General features: G+C 42.2%; 1 protein-coding gene across 1 annotated transcript in view; it reads left to right on the top strand.

The window, feature by feature from the left end:
• Positions 1-11,210: 11,210 nt before the first annotated feature.
• Positions 11,211-12,628, top strand: part of GP6 (glycoprotein VI platelet) — a 42,300-nt gene continuing 40,882 nt past the window's right edge. The window contains exons 1-2 of the mRNA XM_064293188.1: positions 11,211-12,188; positions 12,438-12,473. Coding sequence (XP_064149258.1) covers positions 12,155-12,188; positions 12,438-12,473 — 70 coding nt within the window. The 5' untranslated portion in view covers positions 11,211-12,154. The remainder of the gene's footprint in view (positions 12,189-12,437; positions 12,474-12,628) is intronic.

Raw genomic sequence — 12,628 nt, 5'->3', positions numbered from 1 at the left:
GAGTTATCACTTTCCAACATATTTTAGTAGGCCACTATGAAAACCTGACAAGACTATTTCAGGAGAGAAAAATCACAGTTCAGTGTCTCACAAACTTCAGTGCAAAATGATTAAACAAAGTATTGGCCAAAAATTCTGTCATGACAAGGTTGTGTATACTTTGGGAATTCAAAATGGCCTTATATTAAAAATTCAATATAATTAGCCACATTAACATAATTAATATGAAAAACATGAACCTATCAATTGATGTAGATAATAAATTTGAATAAATAAAACACCAGTCTATGACTAAATATATGTATAAAAAATACAAATAAAAGGGGGTCCAATTTATCACTTTTTGTTTTTATGGATCATGCTTTTGGTGTCAATTCTAAGAACTTTTTGCCTAGACTCAGATCCTGAGTGTCTTCTACTTTTTTCTCTAAAAGCTTTATAGTTTTTTTTGTTGTACATGAATGTTCATAGCAGCTTTATTTGCAAAAACTGGAAACAGCTCAAATGTCCTTTGATGAGTGAATGGCTTAACAACTGTGATGCATGCATGCATGAACCCTATAGGACAGAGTAGAACTGCCCCAGGGGGTTTCCAAGGAGCAGCCTGTAGATTGGAACTGCCAACCTTTTGGTTAGCAGCCAAGCTCTTAACCACTGCACTACCAGGGCTCCATGCATAACTACTACTCAGTAATAAAAGAAATGGACTATAATACAAGTGAGAACTTGGGTGACTATCTAGGGAATTATGCTGAGTGAAGAAAGCCAATCCCAAAGAGGGACATACTGTATGGTTTTATTTATGTAACAGTTTTCATATGACAAAATTCTAGAAATGGAGAACAGATTAGTGGTTGCCAGGGTTTAGGGATGAGGGCAGGGTAGGAAGGAAGTGAGTGTGGGTATAAAAGAACAACACAAAGAATCCTGGGCAGATAGAACTGTTCTGTCTCTGACAGTGGTAAAGAATTCACAAATCTACACATATGATAAAATATTACAAAACTAAATATGGAGACACACATACTCTGTGAGTTGGGCTTAGTCCAGGACTCCATTTATTAACTGGAACCCATATGACCCTACTCCAACAGGAGGAATATAATGGTACTTGGATGTCCTGGCAACAAAATCATCTCACACTGTATCCAACATTCCTGAAATACCTTAATAGTCTTCTTTCCGCAAGTACATTTACTGAGATAAATGGCCACAAGTCCCACGCGGGGAGGACTAGAGGATTTACCGCCATGTATACAGGGCCCTTCCTCAATGGAACTGGTCCTGTCTTTAACTCAATGGGCTCTAAGGCTGAGATCTGTATAATGGGTCAGGGATCATTACTTTGCACTGGAGTCCTTTTTCTCAGATCATCTACCCTTGAAAAAAAATTACTAATACTCTTGTTGGCATCCTATCAGTCTAACCTCTAGGAATACTATAGACCATTAGTTAGCGTCATATATCCCTGCAGGTCAGGGCCCAGTGTTTGCAATTTCAGTTCCTCTTGCCATTTCAATAATAGCGCTGCTTCTGAGAATTCAGTGCTGCTACTTAACCTCCACGTTTAGGAAAGCTGTATCGCATAGTACAAAGAGGGTGAGATCTGAATTCAGACATACCTGACTTCTAATCACCAACATTATTCAGACACCTCTGGCAGTCAGTCCATAATATGTCCTGTAGTAAATAGTACCTGTCCATTGCAAATGACAAAACTTTACTCACTGGAGGTGGTAATCTAGGACCTTTCCTTCTGAAAATTCATCATTTTCCTCCTTACTTATTTTTGAAAGTGTAAATGACTAGCAAGTGTTTGGATATCTCAGGTAATGAGCATCCACATAGTTAGAACAAAGGAAACATATGATGGTAAAGGGGACTTGGCTCCCCTGTAGCTTCATCACATCTCAGGATGGTGCACTCAGACCCACAGATTAGTGCATGAAGTAGGAGTCCTATGAGATCAGAGAAGCCCTACGACAACCAGTGCTGATGTCATAACCAATTACTGACCCTTTCACCCTAATTTTTGTATCATAGCTGGGCTGACTATAAAATTCTTGGTTGGCAATGACTCAAATGAATGTAGAAACAGGTTATTGCTGATGAAATACATGCTGACAAGGGGATTGTTGTTCTTTTAGGTACTTTGCCTTCATTTTATAGTCATCTTTAGTAATTACCCCTGTTCTTGATACTCTGTACTGCCGCTATTGCTATGATATGTCAAGGATCCTATTTTTAAATGTATGTTACTTGGCCCTTATTAGGTGTCTTCAGTCAGGTAAGATGCCCTACTTCATTTCTGGAACTCCTCAGCTTTAATCACCTGAAGTAGTGCCAGTTCATTACTGTAACTTTTTTTTTCCCTTTTGAAACTCACAGTAGGTGTATGCTGAAGTTTTAAATTTTGTTTTCTGTGTCTTTTAACCTATTTATTTATTTATGTTCACTTAAAAAAATTCTTTTTATTGTGCTTTAGGTGAAGTTTTACAGAGCAAAATAGTTTCCCATTCAATAATTTGTACACAAAACATTCCAAGACATTGGTTGAAGTCCCCTCAATGTGTCAGCACTCTCCCCATTTTGGCTCTGGATTCCCTGTCACCTTTTGCCTGGTTTTCCTACCCCTTCCTGCCTTCTCTTCTTGGCTTATGGGCAGATGTTGCCCTTTTGGTCTCAAATAATTAACTGTTGTAAGGAGCTCGTTCCTCTCAGTTGTTATCGTTTATTTTGATGGTCTGTCTATTGTTTGGCTAAAAGGTGGTCTCTGGGAACAACTTCAGTTCCATGCTAGAAGGGTGTCATAGGGCCATAGTCTCGGGGGTTCCTCCAGTCTCTCTCACACCAGTAAGTCTGGTCTTTTTTGTGGATTTAATTTTTCTCCCACTCTGCCCTGAATCCTTTATTGTGATCCTGGTCAGAGTGGTTGGTAGTGGTATCCAGGCACCATCTAGCTCTTCTGGTCTCAGAGTAGTGTAGGCTGTGGTTCATGTGGTCCATTAGCCCTTTAGACTAATTGCTCCTTTGAGCCTTTCATTTTCTTCACTCTCCTTTGCTCCAGATGGGATGAGACCAATAGTTATATCTTAGATGGCTGCTTGCAAACTTTTAAGATCCCAGAAGCTATTCAGGATGTAAGATGTAGATGTGTTGTTGTTGTTAGGTGCCGTCAAGTCGGTTCCAACTCATAGCGATCCTATGCACAACAGAATGAAACACTGTCTGGTCCTGTGCCATCCTTACAATCATTGTTATGCTGGAGCCCATTGTTGCAGCCACTGTATCAATCCACCCGTTGAGGGTCTTCCTCTTTTCCGCTAACCCTCTACTTTGCCAAGGATGATATCCTCCAGAGACTGATCCCTCTTGACAACATGTCCAAAGTATGTAAGACAGAGTCTCGCCACCCTTGATTCTAAGGAGCATCCTGGTTGTACTTCTTCCAAGACAGATTTGTTCGTTAGATGTAGATGTAGAACATTGTATTTATGAGCTGTGTTATGCCAATTGATGTAGATATCCCCCAAGTCTATGGTCCTTAGCTTCCAAACCTAGTAACTTCGCCCCTCGAGGTGTTTGGTTATGTTTAGGAAGTTGCCATGAAACTGTGCCCCTTGTGTGTTCTATTGTTTGTATTAATATACAGGCAGCATCTACAAATGTGTATGTAGTGATATCAGCACCCAAACCTATATCTGCAGGTGGATGTACTCCCTTGCACCCTCCCACTTCTCTTTAGTGTATCTCTCTACCTATATATCCATTAGTAGCTTATTCTTTGTTAATGTTATTGTTGCAGGATTGTCTATGTTACGGTAATTATTTTCATGACTCACTTTGCTGTGTTCTGGAAGATTTCCTCAGTATTGTTTGCCCTAATTTTCTTACAAGTTACCCATGTACATTTTGAAATGAATCTTTTGAGGCTTTTAATACAATCTTTGTCTTTTTATGCTCTTATATTTCTACTTAGTTAATTTTCAAAATACCCTATTTTCACAAATATCCTATTTGTGAGAACTTGGAACATGCTAATTTGAAGTTGTCTTCTGATGTTATTATCTCTATGTTCTTGGGTGCCATTTCCTACAATTATAGCATCTGTAGACTATTTTTTCATGGCACTGTTTGTCTATATGTATTGGTTTTCATTCTTTTATTGCAATAATCTTCCACAGAAAATTTTTGTCATAAGTATCCTGAGTTATAAGTCCTTACTAGGAGGCCAGATTTCAGTTGCTGTTGCCTCATACTATATCAGCCATAAAAAAACAATGAGGTATTGATGCATGGTACAACATGGATGACCATCGAAAGAATGTTTTTGTATGTTTCCACTTAATATAAAATATCCAGAATGAAATTATATTACTGGTTACCAGGGCATAGGAATAGAGGGGAATTGAAGGTGACTAATTTTTTTAATAGGTATCTCCCACATGTCTGTCAGTTTGTTGTACTGTGGGGGCTTGTGTGTTGCTGTGATGCTGGAAGCTATGCCACCAGTATTTAGATACCAGCAGGGTCACCCATGGAGGACAGGTTTCAGCTGAGCTTCCAAACTAAGACAGATTAGGAAGAAGGACCCAGCAGTCTACTTCTGAAAAGCATTAGCCAGTGGAAACATTATGAATAGCAGCAGAACATTGTCTGATGTAGTGCTGGAAGATGAGCCCCCCAGGTTGGAAGGCACTCAAGAGATGATTGGGGAAGAGCTGCCTCCTCAAAGTAGAGTCGACCTTAATGAAGTGAATGGAGTAAAGCTTTCGGGACCTTCATTTGCTGATGTGGCATGACTTAAAATGAGAAGAAATAGCTGCAAATATCCATTAATAATCAGAACCTGGAATGTATGAAGTATGAATCTAGGAAAATTGGAAATCTTCAAAAATGAAATGGAATGCCTAAACATTGATATCCTAGGCATTAGTGAGCTGAAATGGACTGGTATTGGCCATTTTGAATTGGACAATCATATAGTCTACTATGCTGGGAATGACAACTGGGAGAGGAATGGTGTTGCATTCACTGTCAAAAAGAACTTTTCAAGATCTATCCTGAAGTACAACACTGTCAGTGATAGGATAGTATCCATACGCCTGCAAGGGAAACCAGTTAATAAGACCATTATTCAAATTTATGCCACTAGGCCAAAGATGAAGAAATAGAAGATTTTTATCAGCTGCTGCAGTCTGAAATTGATCGAACATGCAATCAAGATGCATTGATAATTAGGTGATTGGAATGTGAAAGTTGGAAACAAAGAAGAAGGATCAGTAGTTGGAAAATATGGCCTTGGTGATAGAAACAATGCTGGAGATTGAATGATAGAATTTTGCAAGACCAACAACTTATTCATTGCAAATACCTTCTTTCACCAACATAAACGGCAACTATACACATGGACCTCGCCAGATGGAACACACAGAAATCAAATTGACTACATCTGTGGAAAGAGACAATGGAAAAGCTCAATATCATCAGTGAGAACAAGGCCAGGGGACGAGTGTGGAACAGACCATCAATTGCTCATATGGAAGTTCAAGCTGAAACTGAAGAAAATCAGAGCAAGTCCACGAGAGCCAAAATATGACCTTGAGTATATCCCACCTGAATTTAGAGACCATCTCAAGAATAGATTTGATGCATTGAACACCAGTGACCGAAGACCAGACGAGTTGTGGAATGACATCAAGGACATCATCCATGAAGAAAGCAAGAGGTCACTGAAAAGACAGGAAAGAAAGAAAAGACTAAGATGGATGTCAGAGGAGATTCTGAAACTTGCTCTTGACTGTTGAGCAGCTAAAGCAAAAGGAAGAATTGATGAAGTAAAAGAACTGAACAGAAGATTTCAAAGGGCCTCTTGAGAAGACAAATATTATAATGACATGTGCAGAGAGCTGGAGATGGAAAACCAAAAGGGAAGAACACACTCAGTGTTTCGCAAGCTGAAAGAACTGAAGAAAAAATTCAAGCATTGAGTTGCAATAGTGAAGGATTCCATGAGGAAAATATTAAACAAAGCAGGAAGCATCAAAAGAGGTTGGAAGGAATACACAGAGTCATTATACCAAAAAAAATTAGTCGATATTCAACCATTTCAAGAGATGGCATATGATCAGGAACTGATGGTACTGAAGGAAGAAGTCCAAGCTGCTCTGAAGGCATTGGTGAAAAACAATGCTCCAGGAATTGATGGAATATCAGTTGAGATGTTTCAACAAACAGATGCATCACTGGAAGTGCTCACTCGTCTATGTCAAGAAATATGGAAGACAGCTTCCTGGCCAACTGACTGGAAGAGACCCATATTTATGCCTATTCCCAAGAAAGGTGATCCAACAGAATGTGGAAATTATAGAATAATATCATCAATATCACACACAAGCAAAATTTTGCTGAAGATCATTCGAAAACGGTTGCAGCAGTATATCGACAGGGAACTGCCAGAAATTCAGTCTGGTTTCAGAAGAGGACATGGAACCAGGGATATCATTGCTGATGTCAGATAGATCCTGGCTGAAAGCAGAGAATACCAGAAGGATGTTTACCTGTGTTTTATTGACTATGCAAATACATTCGACTGTGTGGATAGCAACAATTTATGGATAACATTGGCGAAGAATGGGAATTTTAGAACACTTAATTGTGCTTATGAGGAACCTTTGCATAGATCGAGAGGCAGTTGTTCGGACAGAATAAGGGGATACTGATTGGTTTAAAGTCAGGAGAGATGTGCATCATGGTTGAACCCTTTCACCATACCTATTCAATGTGTATGCTAAGAAAATAATCCGAGAAGCTGAACTATATGAAGAAGAATGAGGCATCAGGATCAGAGGAAGACTCATTAACAACCTGCATTATGGAGATGACACAACCTTGCTTGCTGAAAGTGAAGAGGACTTGAAGCACTTACTATTGAAGATCAAAGACCACAGCCTTCAGTATGGATTGCACCTCAACATAAAGAAAACAAAAATCCTCACAACTGGACCAATGAGGAACATCATGATAAATGGAGAAAAGATTGAAGTTGTCAAGGATTTCATTTTACTTGGATCCACAATTAACGGCCATGGAAGCAGCAGTCAGGAAATCAAAAGACTCATTGCATTGGGTAAATCTGTTGCAAAGGACCTCTTTAAAGTGTTGAAGAGCAAAGATGTCACCCTGAAGACTAAGGTGCGCCTGACCCAAGCCATGGTATTTTCAATCACATCATATGCATGTGAAAGCTGGACAATGAATAAGAAAGACCGAAGAAGAGTTGACGCCTTTGAATTGTGGTATTGGCAAAGAATATTGAATATACCATGGACTGCCAAAAGAGCGAACAAATCTGTCTTAGAAGAAGTGCAGCCAGAATGCTCCTTAGAAGCAAGGATGGCGAGACTGCGTCTTGCATACTTTGGACATGTTGTCAGCAGGGATCAGTCCCAGGAGAAGGACATCATGCTTGGCAGAGTACAGGGTCAGCGGAAAAGAGGAAGACCCTCAATGAGGCGGATTGACACAGTGGCTACAACAATGAGCTCAAGCATAACAACGATTGTAAGGATTGCGCAGGACGAGGCAGTGTTTCATTCTGTTGTGCATAGGATCGCTCTGAGTCGGAACCGACTCGACGGCACCTAACAACAACAACAACAATGATAGGTATGCGGTTTCACTTTTGGGTAAAGGATATGTTATGGAATTAGCTAGGGGTGATGGCTGCACTACATTGTGAATATACTAAAAAAGCACTGAATACTGCATTTTAGAATGGTGAATTTTTTATTAGGTAAATTATTGTAAAAATGATATGGGAGTGGTGTCTGACTTCCTCTAACTTCACAAAGGGAAGGAGAATCAAGATCAACAGCCCAAGGTTGATTCCTATGAGGCAGAGGTCAGCTATATCTCCTCTCTCCGCCATCTTTACCAATTTTGACACCAACCGTCCCTCCCACAGCACACTCTACTTCTCTGCTGGGTTCCATTATTCATTACAGTGGTCACACAGAACTCACAGATAATACTCACAATTATGGGGTTTGTTAGGGAAATAACAGGTTACAATTCAGGTTCAGGAACACTCAGGATACTGTTCTTCTATCAGGATAGGCTCTTTTCGACTGTGCCTGCATGCATACTTCACTCTGGCCCTAGGCCTCTTCCCTGCTTAGGCAAGTGTTATAAATCTCTTTCATCCCCTGCCAGTAAGTGCCCAGAGGCACTCTACTCCACTGGCAAGACTTCTGCCAAAAGGTTATCACCTTTCTTGCTCTGTGCCTGGGAAGCCCACCACGCCGTTTCCTGCCATTGTTTCTCTGCTGCCACTTCTTGGGCTCTCTCTCTCTCTCTGTTTCCTAGTTCTAGAAGCTTCTCAGCGCAGGGATCCCGGGTCCAAAGGATGCCTTCTCTGCTCCTGGCTGTTCTTTCTTGGTAATGGTGGTATCCTCTCTCTCCCACCTCTGTGATGGCTGGCTTCAAGCCCAGAAGGATGGCAAAACTGACCAATCCTCTTGGTGGGCCACAATTACGCTATCTACACAGTCCCACTCGATCGCTTGGGTTTGAGTTAGAAGACTATAGTGAGAAAGGCCACACAAAAATGATCCACTGTGCCACAATTATATATCAATCAAAAAATTGACAATAAAAACAAAACAAAAAACTGAACGACACACCCCATATAGGATAAGTACTGATATCTGTGTGTATTCAAGTGGGTTATTTCACCCCCACACTGGGAAAGGGAGCTGGATTCTGGCCATGACCCAGGTCAGGGAATGGAGATATTCCAGTCCTCTCCCTTAACAGGCAACAGGTTCATAACTTCCAGGTTCACATCAGCACTGCTGAATCACCCCTGGGCCATCACTACATGGCCCCACGCAGACACGGAGGTTGTGGCCCCTGGTACCACACCACCAAGACCCAGTCAGCACTAACCTCTGCTTACCTTTGTGAGTTCCTTTTACTTTTCCAGTACTTTTATTTCTCTTTGTATGCTTTGGCTGTGGCCACATATTTTTCCAACGTTTCTATGTGTTTAGAGCAGAATTGGATCATGGGGTGTGACTTCAATCAGCCCCTTGATGCGAACTTGGACCTCATAATCATCTCATTGTCTCCCACACGTCTTTTTCTGTCCCATGAAACCATTGTAGGTTAAGCCCTTTTCATGTGTCAGGAACCCCTGTATCCTCACAACAACTCTGAGAAGAGGAGTCATTATCATCTTACTACCTGGAGGAAAATGAGACTCAGAAAGAGAAAGTCACCCACTCAGGACTGACAATCACTTATATTACACCCACGACTACAATGAAAATCTCTGAATTGCCTCCAGTGCTCTTACCCAGTTCCTGAAGAAAGAATCCACAGTATGGGCACAACCTTTCCTCCTTGCCTGGGATTTTGTCCTGTGGGGCTCTATGGTCATTATAATTTATCTATCCTGCTGAAGACCATGGGAGGCAGTGCTGTAACCCTCACTGCTCTTCTCTGTCTTGATGAGCTTTGGGGAAAAAAGGAGGGATGAGGTCCTCTTCCACACACTCAGGTACTGGTCCCTTGGGAGACTTCAGGGATTGAGGAGGCTCAAAGGGAGACTGAACCTCTGGGTTCTGCCCAGAGGAGGAAGGGCACTGAGGAGCAGAAGTGACTCAGAAGGCCTGAAGGAGGATGAAAAGAAATGTGGTGCTAATTATAGAAACAGGGAAGTCGGTGAGAGGAAGTGTTTAGAAGAAAGAATACCCACAACATCTGGCCAGAAGGAGGAGTTCTGATTCTTTTGAGAGTCAGTGAAGTAAACATTCTTATAAACATCTCTCTATACCTCCTTCTCTGCATGGGGCCATCCTCTTTGACGGCCCCATTGGCTCCTCCAGTCAACAAAGGCAGAGAGTAGGATAGCCTCTCTCACCCTCAATCACTTTACTTGCAATCATCAAATCCAAACAGTTCTGCACCCCAATCCTTCTCTATGTCTTTCATCCATTAGGAGACTCAACATGTCTGTGACATCACCTTAGTCTCCTTCCTGGTTCCCCTAATTCAGAAAACCTTGTTCTCATTATCGCCAACCTTATGTGGCATGGTCCTCCCTTGCTAAATATCCTCCTACGGGTTCCAAATTCCTCGGAAGATCCAAGTTAATCCTTCTGACATTCAAGGCTGTTGGTCAGGCCTGAGTAAACTCTCCAGCCCGAACAAATACTGCCCCCACTTTTCCTTCCAAACTCATCACAGATAATCTCCTCTGCTCCGGAATGCACACACTTAGACACACTAACTCAGCAAGAGAGAGAAACTGAGCTAACTAGCACTTTAGTGCCTTTCTATGGGCTGTTTTCTCAGCCAATTTGAACATAGCAAGCTCTTTTCCAAGTTACCAAAGATAAAAACCAAGAAGTCTTCCTGCGACATTTCACACAACTGTAAATGTGTTTGTACCTTAAGATTTGTGTAAGACTTACATGAGAAATTCACATAACCTACCTAGAATGCTGATCAACATATCATCTAAGCATCAGATTAAAGTAGGGGTTTTATTATTGTTTACTATAGAGTCTTTCTACAAACTCTTCTATATATGTTGTTGTTGTTAGTTTCTACCGAGTCGATTCTAACTCACGGTGATATGTGTGCAGAGTAGAACTGCTGCATAGGCTTTTCAAGGCTGTGACCTTTCAGAGGCATCTTTCCAGGCCTGTCTTCCAAGGCATCCCTGTGTGGTTTGAACTGCCAACCTTTCAGCTACTAGTCAAGCATTTAACCATTTGTGCCACCTAAGGACTCCCATTCTCTACACAGTGGCGGTTTTCCTAAAACAGAAATCTGTTCATGCTTTCCCTGGCTTAAAATCTTCCTGTTACCATAAAGATAAAATCCAAGTGACTTAGATGATGTTCAAGACTCCGTGTGACCGGGTCCCAGTCTTTCCCGAGTTGCTCTCAGTTCTTACAACGGCTCAGGGTCCTTCTGGTGGAGGATGCCCTTCCCTCACTACTCTTTGTGCTAATCCCTACAAATGCTGGGGTCTCTCCCTCCTTTAGAGGATCCCCCTCACTCCCATGGCCCACTTGCATGATGTCACCTGTTATTGTGTCATTTTGCCCTCTGTTTATCTCTTCTACAAGTTGCTAAAACTGTAGTTAAATTTTCTGTATGTGTTTGTAGTGTCTTCTGTTAATTTGAACCTCATGAGTCCAGGAAGGAATCTTTCTGCTTCACCCTTCACATTTGTTGATGGCCTGGCTGATGGAAAGAAAGAGGAAACTTTGCACTTATGGAGATTCAGAAAAGGCAAGTGAGTTGCTGCAGGTCATTCAGTCTCTGTAAGAGGCAGATCCACAATTGGAACTGATACTGGGCTGGCTCCTAAGCCTTGCCCTCCTCAGCCTCATGTTCTGAGACAAGGGTAATCTCTGGGTTTGAGTTTGACATGAGGTGGACGCAGGCTGCTGGTGGTCAGGTAAGACCCAATTCTGGTCTGAAAGCTTTTAAGAGCTTTCTAACTCCTCTACTGCAACCACTGGGGAGGGCAGAGCCAGGCCTCAGGGAGGGGCCGTTCCCTTTCCTGTGAGGCCACTGGTGACTAGAATCCAGGACTTGTCACACCGTGTGCATGCTTTACTGGACTTTTTAAGGTCATTATAATTTGTCTGCACTGCTGGATGCCGTGGAAGGCAGTGGTGTAACCCCAGCCCTCACTGTCCTTCTCTGTCTTGATGAGCTTTGGGGAAAAGGGAAGATATGAGATTTCCCTCCCAGGTCATGGCCCCTTGGGAGACCCCAGGGACTCAGGAGGCTCAAGGGGAGGCTGAGCCTCTGGGGAAAGGAGAGAATATATATAGCACCATGCATTTCTCCCAAGTCTTTTCCTGGCTCTAAGATCAAATGGGGCAAGCCACAGAATAACCTGATGCTCACCCCTGCGGTGTTGGAGAAAGGGGAAGGAGTATAGCCTGGCCTTGAAGTGTGAGTGGTTGCTCTTCCTGTAAAAGGAAGAGTTATCATCAGACTGATATTACCGGTCTTTTAAGAGGGCTTCTCAGCCCAGGCTGTTCCATGACCAGGAGGCTTCTGTCCTCACAGGAAAGTTGTCTATTTAGCAGTGCTGCATGCAGGAGGTCTGGGCTGAGACACTGCCATGATCCCCAGGCTCATTGTCCTACTTGCCCTCGGTGAGTGCTGCTTAGGAAATTTATGTGGGAGGTAGGTAGGGGAGGGCAATGTAAATACTGAGGTTCATAACCTGGGGCTCTCTCCTGGGACACTTCCTTTATGTGTTCCTAGGGTCAGGTCACCACAGGGGGATCTCTCATATGGCCATCTTTCCTTCACCCTGTATCCATCTTAATGACCAGCGCTCAGGTGATTGAGCATCCTGATTACAGGGTGGCCATCCCTTACTAGGTCATTATCATTTTCAGGATTTTGTCTGGATCAGAAGATTTGTGCCCAAAATGGTGAGTCTTTCCTTCATGTTTCTCCCAGGCAGCTCTGAGTTGGATTGAAGGTACTGTGGGAGAACATTGAGGGTCATTAAACTAATTCCAATCCTCACCTTGTGCTGTCTTGTCCTTATGCTCTTCATTTTATTTTTTTTATCCTTTACCATTGT

The sequence above is a fragment of the Loxodonta africana genome, chromosome 11 (assembly GCF_030014295.1).
Source record: "Loxodonta africana isolate mLoxAfr1 chromosome 11, mLoxAfr1.hap2, whole genome shotgun sequence".
NCBI lineage: Eukaryota > Metazoa > Chordata > Mammalia > Proboscidea > Elephantidae > Loxodonta > Loxodonta africana.
This window is presented reverse-complemented; position numbering and strand designations above follow the sequence as displayed.